This window comes from Wyeomyia smithii, chromosome 2 (genome assembly GCF_029784165.1).
Source record: "Wyeomyia smithii strain HCP4-BCI-WySm-NY-G18 chromosome 2, ASM2978416v1, whole genome shotgun sequence".
Lineage (NCBI taxonomy): Eukaryota > Metazoa > Arthropoda > Insecta > Diptera > Culicidae > Wyeomyia > Wyeomyia smithii.
Genome location: NC_073695.1, coordinates 173417418 through 173433291, shown reverse-complemented (window position 1 = coordinate 173433291; position 15874 = coordinate 173417418). Strand labels below are relative to the sequence as shown.

Here is a 15874-nt window from a genome sequence, read left to right as displayed (position 1 = left end):
TATTTGTGGAGTTACTCAATTTTAGAGTTGTTCCACTTTTTACGAAAATGCGTCAAATGTTACTTATTTTAGAGTTATTATTTACGAGCGTGTGCGCAGATTTTCATCTTGGCTTCTCTGGCGTTGATGTTCTTTTCACTTTTGACAGAAAATGTACACGCTCTTTTTTTGTTACTTTAAAGTGAGTTAGATATCACTCATTTTTGAAAAAAGTGGAGGTACCCTTATTAGGGTACTTTTACGGTTACCCACTTTTGAGTAAGGTTGTCATACATCAAAAACTAAGTAGAATCTATTCTATTTATGCAAACCAGAAATTAACGAAAATGAGTACAAGTTACCCAGTTTGCCTAAATACGGAAATTTAATGATTTCTGGTTTTTGTAAATCTGACTCAATAAATAAAATAAATTCAGAACAATCAAAAACACAGATTTATTTTTCATCGAAACATTATAAATGTTCTAAATCATTTCCATGTCTTCATTGAATGCAGCACCCAACCGGTTCACAGTATAGATACTATATATATAGACCTGCGGACTGAATCGTAGCGAGCCAAAACAACTGTCAAACTAGCGAGCCAGTTGCCCGTGAACTGTGGCTCACATTTTTGTGCCAGAAAATCCGTCATCATCCGTCACCAAACACTGCGAAGGATTTAAATGGCCTCGATTGCATGTATTGAGCACTGTACATCAATACAAATGTTTCCGCGCGTGTTTCTGTTTATTATCACGAATAAAAGCCCGGCTTTAAACGGCGTCGTAAAACGCACAACATGCGGTTGTTCATTTTGAAGAGATCTTTTATATGTTTTCAAATCCTCTGCAATACTGATGTTGGGCTGATATTATTATGGAATATTGTTATATGTTGTTTGTAATGTAATTGATTAAGAAATTATTGATTTGATGACAGATCAGATACTTACTGCTAGCCAACGAATAAAAAGCGACACCAATTGTTCTTCGGAAACCGATAATATCACTGTAGAAAATTTTTGACATATACATATACGCAGGGGTGAGTAAACATCATGAATAATAACTCAAAACTGAGTAAACATGGTAGTTTTGAAAATTTGGGTCAATGTTACTCAATTGGGTCCTAAAGCTATACCTGTTTTTATATATCATTTGAAAAAGTAGGAAAGTGGTATCCAAGACACGACCGCATAGTTGACGTAGGACTACAATAGATTTATATTTCCTTTTGAGGCTCTGTTGGATTTCTGCTCGTTTTCTTTTGGCATGGTTCAATTTTGGCACACATGTGCACAAAAACGAGCGATTATGTTTAATCACATTTTTCTAGTTTTCTTGATTTTTTTTAAACGATTTAAGCTCAACATCCTCCAAAAGAAAGGTATTTTGGTTCTTTATGTCGCCAAAGCGGATGGAATCGTTGAAACGGTTCCTAAAAAATGACCGAAACAGGTTCCGGTTATATAATGACCATGATCAGCCTCTAATTACTCGGATGGTAATATCAGTATCTAGGTCGTCAGCCTAATTTCATCAAGCGACAGCTCAAACGACTTAGAATTAAAACTAGTTTATAGGTGGCCATAACTACTGTTAATGTCGTATTTGACCATTTAAAAAGTAAAAAAAGTCATGAAAAGAGAACCGTTCATTTTTGGCATGATTCGATTTTGGAAACAGAAAAAATCTGGCGTGTTTCCAAAATCGAACGGGGTCTGTATTTTTATAATTATTTGCAGCACTCTATTTTGGAAAAAAATCTCTTATTATAAGACATAGAATTTTAGAAACATGTTAACTTTTAATTCAAGTCAATTTAAACAGTTTATCAGTAAACAGAATCAGAAAAAAATGAATCAGTTTCAAGATACCAAAAAACAACGAAGATAAGCCTCAGCAATTAATGTTCGCATAGTGTTGTTCAATTACAAGTAAGGTTATGGAAAGTAATATTATCTTGAAGATGTTAATGTTAAAAATGTTTTAATTGAAAAATAGAAATACATATGTGGGAACAAATAGGATTGTCATATTGAACTAAATTCATTAAGCTAGCAAAATATAATCATCAGTACAGTTCGTTCAATTACCTCCATTTAGTTATCTGAGAAAAACAGAGTGTAGAGTTCAAAACCAAACAACGTATTTTATCTGTACAATGCACCGAATTTATATACTCTGCTATCTGCCTCTACCGATACGCACAGAATTTTGTTGTCCCCGGTGGCGCAGCGTATTTTTCGGCACCCGAATAATCATTTTGAATACTGATATTTGCTACTATACGAAACAAGAAGAAGAAGGAGACAATTCAAACGACAATTCGATTATGTTCCAGATCGCAAAACGACACCTACGCGTTAACCCAGCACGCCACACTGTGCGTCGACAGCAGCGATGTAGTCTTTTGGCTTGGCTGCACACAAATGAATATCGAGTTCTTCTGCACTGACAGATGACGAGTGACTAGCGCTCTATTTATACATTGCTCGGTGTAGTAATGTTGCCTGTGCCAGCATGTTTTGCTTCAAGACATCAGTTTTAATAACATTCTAACAACAGAACGTAAAACTGTCTGATAGTGGAGGTGGTTACGAACTTTCCGAAAAAGCTTCACCTTCAAGACATCAAAATAGTCTAGGCTCATATAAGCAAACGTTAGTTGACCTATTGGGACGGGGAGATTCTGTCAATTTTTTTGTCACTGCTTACAGGATATTACAGCAGGCATTTGGTGTCTACTCATGAAGTCTGTGCCAGGCGTGCTCGCATGTGATTGGTACATTGTTCGTCAAAATTCGACCCTGAAACTTTTATGAAATTTTCACTGTCTAACAATGAAGTGATAACGATAACTGAAGAATCATAAAATTGTCCATCATTTTATCAATCCAACGACATATTGATTATTGTGATACATACTGTGATTACATCAGTATTACCGTTTGAAATCTTCCATTCCAACGTTACACCTTGGTTTTAGTTTCTGCAGAATGTATCTCAATATAGTGCGGTTAGACGTAGTCCTACGTCAAAAGCCGCGTTTTCTGAGCAGAGCGTGATTTAAAAAAAACGTTTATCGTGTATCGGATTGGCAAATGGCTGGACACGTGTATCTTGAGACCCTAATGTGGCCATTCACCTCTGTCCAGCAACTCCTATCCCAACCTCCACGTGGTGCCGACCGGAATACGAGTAACCGTAGCGGAGATCGGGTAACCAACCCCCGGTGGAAATTATGGTCGTATGCTGACTGGGAAGGGGGTCGTACGCGGCTGTATCCCCATTAGACTGGGACACGGTGATATGGGAAAAAGCGATGGTGTTATTTTTTCGCTCCCATGCACTTTTCGTGTTCCTTATGGGTCCTATAACAACTGTGTAACTTTTCAGATCGATCGGTGAAACGCTCGATTTGCGCCCGATTTTTAAAGTTTCCATACGATTTTATATGGGAAAATCCACTTTTTCAAAACTTGTTCTCTAGAAATTCCCAGTTGGCTCCTTAAAAAAATATCGACACATGATATTTGTAGAAAGTTTTCCTGGGAAAAACTCTTCTGAAGACCGCAAGGCGCTGCCTTGCTCGCGAAAAAATCACAGGAGGGTTGTGTGCAAAGCCACGACCGCGAGGTTGAAGTAGAATACTTTTACACAGCTCTACTTACGGCTGCACATTAACTTACGACCGGGCGAAACGGTTCACGCCGCTTTTCGCGTTTAGCCTGGCAGAGGCCAAATGTGCACGGCCAACACAATAGAAAGGTGTTTTCACATTGAAAATTAGACACGGCTTTAGTGGGGTAAGTGTTGGAAAATGCATCTACCGCTAATACCGCCGCTATCGTACGAAAGCGCTTCGTTTTATGTGGGGAATAATATCAACAACGAAAAATGACGCGCGTCTAAGCACACCCGAACTGTTTCGCCATGCCGCTTCCATTTACTTCCTTATAACATCCGCCTCATGGAAGTACCGGCTGCACCTACCGCTGAGGCTGTTACCATACTGCTACTGGTACCCAAAACTATTAACTCTTCAAATTAAGTGTTTTATTTGTCCTCAAAAGAACAATTGTTCAATTCCATATCGGATATAATGCAATCACAGCTCTGTAATATTACCGACATTAATATTCTTCTGAACAAAATTATCCAACTTTTCCATTAGAGGAAGTGCCGACTGATGTACGGCAAAAATCTCGCCCGATCGCTCGCGTTGGCGTTCGTTCTCAGGCAGAGGCCTGAGACGTGGTGACCAACCACAGGGCAAGTGATTTGTTTAATTTGAAAGCAGCCACAGGCGCAACCCGCTGATATATTCTGTTACCGCTGAGTGCTGATATCTGCTACTGCTGCTGTCAACGTTGTAGACGGTCCATCCAGCTCACCTTCCGACTAATGAATGTAGCTAGTTTTTTCAGAAACACTCTTTTATAGCCGAAGGGTGCTACGTAATAGGCCACACCCTATCAGTTCAGTTGTTCCATTCCCTAATGTTCTTCAGACAAATTATTCCACAATACGCATTTGATTTTTGTATCCAGCGAATAAACACCGATGGTGCTCTCACACACGCAACGGTTTTAACCCGTATCTTATTGCGGTTTGTAACATCAAGCGATTTCGTTTGCTCGCTGTTGCGTGTTGCATCATGTTGCAACTTGGCAACTGGGAGACGACGAAATTCTGTTACTGCTGATTGATTGAATCGACTTCATATCAGCTCTGCATAGTCGAACTAACTGTCTTTGTGAATGCGGTCTAACAGGGCAGTTTGTTATTCAAAGTTGGTTATGCTGATCGCAGCCTTTGCGCTGCCCCTACAGCGGGGGGTTTACTAAATAAAGTAAAAGTAAAAATTAGACAACTACAACAGAATTTGATTGCATCCCGCACAGAATGTCTGCTTGTGTTGATGCCAGAAAATTAATATCCTTCAATTATTTTTTTATTTGCCTTGAAAAAAAAAAAGCATTTTGCGGTTCAAAATCGGTTGCTAATTACAACCTTTGAGCTGCCCTAACGTTGGGGGAATCAAGATACACGGACAACATGCACTGTGGAAGCTATTTCACATTCAGTGAATTAGACGGGTGCGACAAATTTAAATTGCTAGGATGCAACACAGAATGCTTGCTTGCGTTGACAAAAATTATTAACTTTCAATGACTTGTTAATTCGCCTTGAAACAGGCATTTTGATTTCCAAAATTGGATTTCCTGATGGCAATCTTCATGCTGCCCCAACACGGGGGGAATAATGGCAGTCTGGCGACACACGCTGAGAAGAACCGCGCTGCTCCTGAGACGTGATGACCAACCACAGGGCAAGTGATTTGTTTAATTTTAAGGCAACCACAGGCGCAACCCGCTGCTATTGTCTGTTACTGCTGAGTGCCGATATCAACGTTGTGGACGGTCCATCCAGTTCACTGTCCGACTAATGAATGTAGCTAGTTTTCCCAGAAATACTCTTTTATAGCCGAAGGGTGCTACGTAATAGGCCACGCCCTATCAGTTCAGTTGTTCCATTCCCTAATGTTCTTCAGACAAATTATTCCACAATACGCATTTGATTTTTGTATCCAGCGAATAAACACCGATGGTGCTCTCACACACGCAACGGTTTTAACCCGTATCTTATTGCGGTTTGTAACATCAAGCGATTTCGTTTGCTCGCTGTTGCGTGTTGCATCATGTTGCAACTTGGCAACTGGGAGATGACGAAATTCTGTTACTGCTGATTGATTGAATCGACTTCATATTAGCTCTGCATAGTCGAACTAACTGTCTTTGTGAATGCGGTCTAACAGGGCAGTTTGTTATTCAAAGTTGGTTATGCTGATCGCAGCCTTTGCGCTGCCCCTACAGTGGGGGGTTTACTAAATAAAGTAAAAGTAAAAATTAGACAACTACAACAGAATTTGATTGCATCCCGCACAGAATGTCTGCTTGTGTTGATGGCAGAAAATTATTATCCTTCAATTATTTTTTTATTTGCCTTGAAAAAAAAAGCATTTTGCGGTTCAAAATCGGTTGCTAATTACAACCTTTGAGCTGCCCTAACGTTGGGGGAATCAAGATACACGGACAACATGCACTGTGGAAGCTATTTCACATTCAGTAAATTAGACGGGTGCGACAAATTTAAATTGCTAGGATGCAACACAGAATGCTTGCTTTCGTTGACAAAAATTAATAACTTTCAATGACTTGTTAATTCGCCTTGAAAAAGGCATTTTGATTTCCAAAATTGGATTTCCTGATGGCAATCTTCATGCTGCCCCAACACGGGGGGAATAATGGCTGTCTGGCGACACACGCTGAGAAGAACCGCGCTGCTGCTGAGACGTGGTGACCAACCACAGGGCTAGTGCTGCTGCTAAGAAAGGACGACTGCTGTTGTTGCTGTCTAGAACTATTATGAGCGGCTCCGGCTGAAACAGGCTCTTATACAGGCCAAATAGCATGTTTTCAAATGCAAGGTATATGATCCTGTCGACCGTGCTTGGGAAGCAAGCATATAACGACCAATCAGAGGTCGAATTTTTCGTTTTGACAAGGTTTAACTATTTTCAATAGTACAATAGTGTGAATAATAAAATTACAATTATCTTATTTTAGGAAAAATCTTAGAAGATTTTCCAATCTATTGCTGCAAGAACGAAGGAAATCCATCGAATACTAACCGATTTATTAGCATTTGAAATTGGACATATTCTTCACTTTTTTCGGTTTTAGATTTTCATTTCACATCCCTATGTAGCCGAACTTCCTGAGAGAAGTATTCTACTTCAAAAAAGCATGAATTAGCCAAACTGAGTAACTGTTACTCAGTTTCGTTAATTTGACTTCCCCACGCAAAAGAAAACATTAGGAAATTCGGAAATTAAAATTTGAAAACAACATAAGAAAAATCGTTAAAATGTTGTAGATTTATTTCCTATCAAGTTACCTAATTATTAATATTTTATATTATTACCATCTTTCGGATTACTTCGCGTAAAAAAGCTACAACTCAGTACAAGTATCATGGAGACAAAGCCCAGCACTAGGGAGAGCCCAAATGTGGATAAATCAGCGCAGTGTTTATTATCCGGTGTTAGAGAGGTGCCCACGTATTTAACTTCAAGATTGCTTCCATCCGAGCTTCCATCGTACAAGTAACGAATTCCTTCTGGTATTATGACTGTAAGGGCTGTTCCCACCAACAACCTAGTACCAAACATATACACATTTTTAGTTTTTCCTCTAACAGCATCACGATTAAAAGTATACTTCCAGCTATACAGGAACCAACTAGCATTACAAAAAGAATTAGCATTACCGTCTCATCCATGATTTAAGAATATGGATCTGACCACTCAAATAGCTTGATCAATATGTTACAAAATCAATGTAAAAAAAACAGAAGTTATTCGAACAAGCGGACGTTTCCGATGTTTTTATGCACACATTCTTCGCGTTTCGTTCCTTCACAACTGCAGCACACACTTAGGGCTCATTCAAATAATACATAACGCGCTCAGGGGTGGGGGGGTATTCAGCGAAGCGTTACATTGCGTGTGGCAAACATGTAAAATTGCGTTACGTGGGGGTGGGTGGGTATTCGCGTTGACTGTGTTGCTGATATTTGTTTGGTTTCTGCGTGCGAAAAAGAGAGAAGGAACTATTTTTACTTTTGTCATCACGCACATTTTGACAATTACATACGAGAGTTCACGTAGGTGCGAACAGCCTTCGAAATCTCTTTCAACGCGAATAACCCGAATTGAAACTTGCCAAATTCCGCGTTATGTAATATTTGAATGGTTCCTTATTTGACTTGTGGCTCATATATCAAAGAGCGGATTATTATTTTTTTGTAAACTATTCGTTGCAGTACTTTCAAAACTAAATCCATGTACGAATAAGCGAAACAAACAGGGAACTATTAAATGCTTAGCTTTTGTTTACAGCAAACTGATATAAAATGAACGGTTACCCAAAAGTGAGCAAAACAGAAAAATACGGAAACTGGGTGAAAGTTACTCAGTTTCGTTAATCAATATTACTCATTTTTTGACATTTTGAATCAAAATACGAAAGTGAGTACTTTCTAATCAATAGTAAAATTGAACGAGCGTGTAGATCATTGCACGGTGACGTCAAAAAAAAAAAGAAAAAGAAAGAAAGAGTTTTGACAGTGGTCGCGGGTTTGTTTACGTGGACTTGTAAAATTTTTGGCTCGAGTGAAAATGCGGAAGTGTGTTGTTAAAAATGGCTTTACTGCCTGGTGGTAACAAATCCGCATAGGCGGAGAGTTGTTCGATCTTTTTCGAACACGTATCGTTCATTTTCACTCTTATCACTGAACGGTGAATGGAAAAAAATTAATACCTTGTAAGCAAACCCGTAGAAAATGTCAAAAAAGCGAAATTATTTTTTGTATGCAATGATCTATTGTTCGTTGTTTCTGTATATTTATTGCACGGTATGGTACGGTAAAATCGAAAACAGGGAAACCAGAAAAACAGCAGTATAATAGTCACCAATTGATACAACAGGTAATTTAAATACTTTCATATAGTTGTTGATTGCATTATTTTACTGCTACAAATAGTTAAACTGCTCAGTGAGACAATTATTAACGTCGATCGAGATCAACGATAATAGATTGACAGGTTAGGAGAAAGAAGGAGTTTGATTGGCTTGGTAACGAAATCATAGTAAACAAACCTAAAAGCTTCTACGTCACAACGTCGAAGGTTTCATCACAACGCACTGGTAGATATTAATAAAACAGAATTTTAAGCAATAAATACAACTTTTGAGAACAGATTTTGCTTGTAATATTGGAGATCAATTTGTAAATATGTGGTAAATAGTAACTGTTATAAGCAAAAGAGATTATTCGGGTTATTCACAACATCAAGAGATTTAATTTGAAATTTCCAGCCGAAATTTAACATAGATTTTAACCGGATAAGGCTTCCATGGTCTCTTATCTTAACTATTTTATACTTGTTAATCTTTCCCTCTAGAATATTGTTTTCATGTTTTTTAATCTAATGTTGATACGTGTAGCAATATATTTTTCGATATCTTCTTGAGACACTTCGGGAAATTGCTTTTTGAATTTTGAAACAGACATTTTAAATATTTTCAACATGTCTAAACACAGGTATCTCTCCATTTATCGCACCATTGTAAATCCAGTCAAAAGATGCGTTCATGCAATTCGATAAATCGAACTTTTCTTGCGATGGTTTCACCAGCTCACTTCTTAAGAGATCTTCCGTATAGTTGTCTCTGGATTTCTGAAACACTGTAATTTTTTTTGATAGTAAGGCCAGAGTAAGTATTTAAAATGATTATTGCCTATCCATGACCGACAAGATACCGGCATTCGAAGCCCTCCGGTTTGAAGTGCTGGGAACACGCAAACTTTGCTTTTCTTCTATGAAGAAATTTCATAATGATTTTATTTAGCGAAACGGCATTTCAAGAACTTGCACCTCGTCAACTTCACAGAAATGAACGCACTGCAATTTTCAAAACAAACTTTGTGACGTAATATCCCCGAGCGCTTTGATCGAATTTCATGTTGGGCGTGTACATATCAGACCGATGTCATGGCAACAGTTTCCTGAAGCTGCCGCCGATGATGATGGCGCTACTGTTGGAAATATGGTCATAAGCTCTGTTCATTGTGCCGCATGTGTTACAGTACGGATTTTTCGCGTGCTTCTAACTATATTGAATGTAGGGCTATCCGGAACGTGTTGAAACATGTTTGAACGTGACCATTTATGTTCTGCACAAAATCCATAAAACGTTCAAAACAAAACAATCGTTTTTCGCTTCCTGCATTTCTTCACACCACTTGCAGCAACAGTTGATCTGGCATGGACGGTGCTTAATCGGCTGTTTCGCAAGCACTGACAGCCTTTTGACGTATAATCGAGCCAGAGAAAAACGGCTTCAAGCGAAATGTATGGGGATGACGTTCGTGACAGGGATGTGGTACATATAGGAAGCATGCAACATTTTCACCAAAACGGCGGTACACTCTGAAAAAAATGCACGTAAAATTTACCGGGAAAAGTGGCTGATTCTCATCCACCTTCTTTTCACGTAACTTTTGCCGATTTCTCGAAAACCGTTCATGTGTTAGTGTGTTAGTGTCAACTTCAGCGTCAATCGTCTACGTGTTGGTCAGGTAATTATAACCTGATTTTCACGTACCTTTTTACGTGATATTTAGGTGAAACCATAAACAGAACGCATAAACCCCACATGATTTTCACGTACTTGCTACGTGTTATTCAGATGGAATCTACGAGAATTTTAAGTAAAAAGAATAGACAGCGCATATAAAACATATAATTTATTTTCAAATATTTTAGTATATAATTATATAATATAATAATAATTATTTGTTTAAAGTCGAGATTCCAACCGAAAAAACAGGAATGGCCGGAAAGATGTCGACCGTTCAACCGGCAGGAGGTGTTCCGCTCGAAAATGACCGTTGACGATTCCAATCGTCCGAAAAGAATTCACCAACTGAAAATTTGAAAAATGTATATATTTCCCCTGTTAATCTAAATATTATTCTGGCTACTTACATTGCGTGTTTTCCAATATAAAATTAGCTGAAGCAGCTTGGGAGTTTTTTGGACGCCATATTGACTTTTTTTTGCATACTAAAAATTCACGTAAATTCCGTTGTCGGAAACGTCACACCACAGTCGCAATTTTTCACACTAAATCTAAATTAATATCAATTTCTTGTGTGTTTCAACTGGAGATTCACTCTTCAATCAAAAAAATCAGATATAAAACAACATAAAACGAGAAATTTCCAAAAATGTTCTGAATTCCATACAAAACGCGAAATTTTTCATAACGAGATTTGTTAGTGTGCGTGGATAGACAAAAATGTAGCATACCTTGTAGAACTGTCATCATACTTGGACCTCTGCTCTATTAATATTGGATAGAGAGGGATAGAGGTGTTAGGGATAGAGATAAGTATGCATCACTATGATTCATACTTATAGGTGTGTGCATCAGTATGCATTTATGCTGTAATGTAATGTTCAAAGGCCAACTAACATACCTGCGTGACGTTTTTTTTTTCATTTTGAACAAAGCTTGTTAGTCATTCGTTGTGTTACAGCTTGTTCTTAATATATTAGGTAACAATAAATTTAAATGACAAAAATCAGTAAATATAATAATAAAAATAGGTGTTCAGCACGTAGCCCTTGCTGAAAGTATATTACATTCCAAAGTTCAACTGCTGACACTGATTATCTTGAAAATAATCTATAGCAGTTTAAGCGCATGAAGAAGCCTTCGCGCACTCAGTTGCTTGACGAGTTTTAACAATAAAAGTAACAGTCTAAGTGTAAAAGCGTGTTTTTTTGTTTGCTTCCAGTCGAGATAGAGGTAGAGTTGCGATCGAGGTCAGCTACACATCGTAAAGCATTCTCAGTACGTTTAGTTTTGCGTAATCAGAGAAAGTGAATAGCCGCACTATGCCTAGCAAAGAAGTCAACAAGGATTTACAAATCGAACGAAATAAATGTTCTTTCAATAATGAAGAATTCACTCTTTGGTGGATAGGCGGTGAGACAAAATTGAAGGAAAAGCACTTTCGTGGTGAGTACGAAGTAGTGTTACAGGAAGACTAATAGGTTATTGAATTTTTAGACTGTTTAGTTAGCCCATCTATCACGTTTGGCGCTGTATAACATTATCGACCATTCAACTCCAATTACACTTTAATAATATTACAAAAAATAAGATGTAAAACTATTTAAATCGGTTCAGTGGACACCGTTTGTTTTTATTGTGTTTGTACTTGTATTTTTAAGGTAATATTTTTTTCCCGCACTTGCCCAGATTCAAACCCAAAGCAGCTTAGACTCGTTAATTGTTATACTCCTAATACATAATGTATTAACGCTATTCGTTTTTGTTCAATTTATATGATTTTGGATAAAGTTATGTTTCAAACGATAAACGTCAAATCTGAGTTTAGTAGACTGTTTATTCAGAGCTATTATCTTTTAGGATATAATATGATATTTTAGGATATGATTTTGAGTAGATTTTTAAATAGGCTGTCGCTGGTATATTCGAGCGGTTTTGTCGAATGGTCTAATCTACGAAAAGCTATTTTTTTTAATTATGCAATTGAATATTTATTGCAATGTACGTAATTTCATATTGAAAAAAGTAATACTGATACATGTAACAGATTGAGTCATTAAAAATGTGTAAATGCACACTTATATTAAACATTTTTTTTTATACGCAGAAAAATTTTTTCTTAGTGAACCGGAGTTTTTCGATAAAACTCCCTTGCATTTTGCATCGCATAAGGAAATATATGAGGAATCAATTCGCAAGTCAACTCTTATTTTTCGAAAAGTGAAGAAACTTCAAGAACAGGGCAAGGATGGCGTAGATAATTATATGTGAGTTACAACCGGCTATCATATGCACCATTATGTATACCCAAACATGAGCTATTGTTTTCCATTATAGGGCTCTTCTGGGAGGACTGCTTGGTTCAGGGATTATCAGAGAAGGAAACCCGTTGGCAGTACACTTTGTTATGTTCCTGCCAGCTATTATGGGTCATGGAACACCAGAACAGCAAGCAGAATGGATAGGGAGAGCATGGAATTGCAACATTATTGGTACCTACGCGCAAACCGAGTTGGGACATGGTACGTTTATTCGTGGTTTAGAAACAACAGCAACCTATGATGAGAAGACGAAAGAAGTTGTGATCAACAGTCCAACGCTTTCATCATACAAATGGTGGCCAGGCGGTTGTAAGTTCTATTGAATGCAGTACCTGGTTCATTATAGATTGATCGAGATATTTTGTTTCAGTGGGTCACACTGCCAATTATTGCATAGTCATTGCCCAATTATATTCCAAAGGTCACTGTCACGGAATTCATCCATTCATTGTACAGCTTCGCGACGAAGAAACTCATATGCCTTTACCTGGTATCACAATTGGAGAAATTGGAAACAAACTGGGCATGAATGGGGTTAACAATGGCTTCCTCGGATTTAAAAATGTTCGTATTCCACGAACCAACATGTTAATGAAAAATGCTCAATTACATGAGGATGGAACGTTTGTAAAACCACCATCATCGGTATTGACTTACGGAACGATGATGTTCGTACGTGTGGTCATCGTAAGGGATATGGCTAATTATCTTTCTAAAGCAGTCACAATAGCCACAAGATATTCTTGTGTACGTCGTCAAAGTGTTATCAATCCCGAGTAAGTAAAATTCGTTTGCTCGAAATCTACTTTGATGGTTTATCTTATCTACCTTAACAGTCAACCTGAAGTGCAAATCATCGACCACGTTACGCAACAGTATAAGCTATTCCCAGCTATCGCCAAGAGTATTATATTTAAGCTCACATCGGATAACTTATGGGAGATGTACAATCAAGTAACCTCTGAACTGGATAAAGGTGATTTGGAACGACTGCCTGAGCTGCATGCCATTGCTTGTTGTCTTAAGGCTGTCTGCACCGCTGATGCCGCTCAAGCGGTGGAGACTTGTAGATTGGCTTGTGGTGGCCACGGTTATATGACCTGCGCCAATCTCTTCGGAACTTACGGTATGGTAACAGCTGCCTGTACGTATGAGGGTGAAAATACTGTTCTTCTCTTGCAAACTGCTCGGTATGTTATCAACACTTCCTTTTTGATTATTGGTTGTCATACTTTTCGGTGTTTGCTTTAGATACTTACTCAAAGTTTGGACTCAAGCTCAAAAGGGACAGGAACTAGTTCCAACAGTTGATTATTTGAAAAGTTTTATTTCCAGTCGAAATAGACGTCAAACCTGGAACGACTCAGTACCGGGTATAATAAAAAGTTTGCAAACTATTGCTGCCGGGTAAGCAGTCATTTTTATATACATTATATATGCGCATTTGTAACAAGAATTTTGGAAATTACACAGTAAATTACGTTTGGCTTCTGAACATATTGAGCAACGGAAGCAAGCTGGCTATAGTCAAGAGGAAGCAGTCAATCTTACCTCACTAGAGTTGACTCATACGGTAGACGCACATTGTCGTGCTTTCCTTGTGCAGTCTGGATATGATATGATTGAAAAAGCGTGCGCGACGGCGACACCGGAATTAACGCGCGTTTTGCGAGATATTTATGAACTGTATGCATATGACGAAGCCATTAAGGCGGTAGGAGATCTTCTGAGAGTAAGTGAGAGAAATTGCTTTTGAATCAACGAATAAATTTTTTTGTTTTCTTATTATCTAGTTTACAACAATATCGGAAAGCGATATTACCAGGTTACAGCAAAAGCTAGAAGATTCACTGGCTGCTATCCGTCCGAACGCTATCGGAATCGTAGATTCATTTGACATTCCAGACGTAGTGTTGGGATCGGCCCTCGGAGCTTACGATGGCAATGTATATGAGCGTTTGTTTGAGGAAGCGAAGAAAAGTCCTCTTAATCAGGTAAAGTTAATTTAATGCTACTTTTTCAAAACATTTTCAATATTGTATACTTGCAGGAACCAGTAAATAAATCATTCCATATGTACCTCAAGCCATTCATGAAATCTAGTTTGTAAAACTATTTGGAAAATGTCGCTCACGATTAAAATCAGCTTTAGGGGATAGGATATTGGCATGCAACGAAAGTAATTTTTATAAAGGAACTTTTAAGATAAGTCGGTATACACGCACTGGTTATTTTTTTATGCGTTACAAACGCAAGATAATAAAAAGGTGATATAATTTTTATTAGTATGTGATTCAGTTATTTCCCACCCTTGCATTGTTGGTGTAGTTCACGAACGGACGGCCTAAAATGTAAAGGTTGAACCAAGAATTGAAGAACCCGAGAATTAATTATTGCCGACAGGAGTTATACATTAGTAAACGTTCGAATATATCGGGTAGGTAATTTAAAGATCATTTGAAACCATACGTCGGACGGGATGCGCAAAAATTAAGTTGAACGCATAACCATGCGAAGCATGAAAGTTCACGAGAGACATCAAAACGGAAAACGTGATTAGAATGAGGTCGAAATCTTGTACCGTTTTTGAGTTAATCACAGATAACAGACATCCAAGCTAGAACAAAAAACTCCAGAAATCGCGTGTAGGATTTCAAATTCTTACTCGTTTGGAATGCTAACGACATTTTCCTGCAACTTGCGACTTTAACCACTTTAGTGATTGCAGCGCTGGATTGCAGTCGAAGCTGCCAGACGCATGAAAATTCTTAAAGATTATACAGTCGCTGTTTTTGCAAAGATATAATACAGATATTGTGAGGCTTATGTATTTATTTTTTTCAAACCAACAATAAAACAAACAAATTCATCGCAAATATACACAGGGATTGAATAAAGAAGTCGATAATGTACAAATTATGACTGCTCAAAATTTCTACATTAAAAAACGGCAACCATTCTCATTGCGATAATATCGATAAGAGCTGAAAAACTATCGATTTTATCAAATCATTGACTACTAAGTGTTCTTAGCGCCACCATACTGCGTATTGCGATATGCCAAAAAACCGTTGCATTTTTTTTTACACATGAAGCGAAATTAGCTTGAATGTCTGTTATCTGTGAGTTAATGAAGTAAGCGACCCGCGTAAAAAAACCTGACTGTTGAAGCTTAACATCGAGAGGGACACTAATAGCGATCCAACAAACATTTGGGCTGAATAAAACAGCTAATAATTCAAAATAGCTGAATAAAGTCTGCATACAGGTGAAACGGATTGCCACAACGCTCAGGTTGATTTATCAGCTGAACAAGCAGTAAATTAAGGTTTAAAAAAACTTGTGAAATACTCCATGCCAC

At 37.9% G+C, this 15874-nt stretch overlaps 1 protein-coding gene and 1 long non-coding RNA gene across 3 annotated transcripts; one reads left to right on the top strand and one right to left on the bottom strand.

The window, feature by feature from the left end:
* Positions 1-6906: 6906 nt before the first annotated feature.
* Positions 6907-7653, bottom strand: LOC129721394 (uncharacterized). The gene is made up of 2 exons (XR_008727389.1): positions 7268-7653; positions 6907-7204 (listed from the first exon to the last, which is right to left on the bottom strand). It is a non-coding gene; the product is annotated as an uncharacterized LOC129721394 (long non-coding RNA).
* Positions 7654-7911: 258 nt separating this feature from the next.
* LOC129721393 (probable peroxisomal acyl-coenzyme A oxidase 1) lies at positions 7912-14795 on the top strand. Of its 2 annotated transcripts, none has more exons than XM_055673909.1 (10): positions 7912-8535; positions 11415-11638; positions 12300-12459; positions 12530-12822; positions 12884-13289; positions 13350-13703; positions 13765-13920; positions 13987-14245; positions 14307-14507; positions 14564-14795. In XM_055673909.1, exons 2-10 carry the CDS (start codon positions 11515-11517, stop codon positions 14621-14623), a joined length of 2013 nt encoding a protein of 670 aa, XP_055529884.1. In that variant the 5' UTR covers positions 7912-8535; positions 11415-11514; the 3' UTR covers positions 14624-14795. The 2 variants fall into 2 exon arrangements, with proteins under 2 accessions (XP_055529884.1, XP_055529883.1); XM_055673908.1 differs by lacking the exon at positions 7912-8535 and adding an exon at positions 11023-11172.
* Positions 14796-15874: the final 1079 nt, after the last annotated feature.

Excerpts from the sequence above, each read along its gene's own strand:
- LOC129721393 (XM_055673909.1), top strand. The coding sequence starts at position 11,515 with ATGCCTAGCAAAGAAGTCAACAAGGATTTACAAATCGAACGAAATAAA. Across the intron at positions 11,639-12,299 it reads GAAGGAAAAGCACTTTCGTG|AAAAATTTTTTCTTAGTGAA; the intron begins GTGAGTACGAAG and ends TTTTATACGCAG. Across the intron at positions 12,823-12,883 it reads CAAATGGTGGCCAGGCGGTT|TGGGTCACACTGCCAATTAT; the intron begins GTAAGTTCTATT and ends ATTTTGTTTCAG.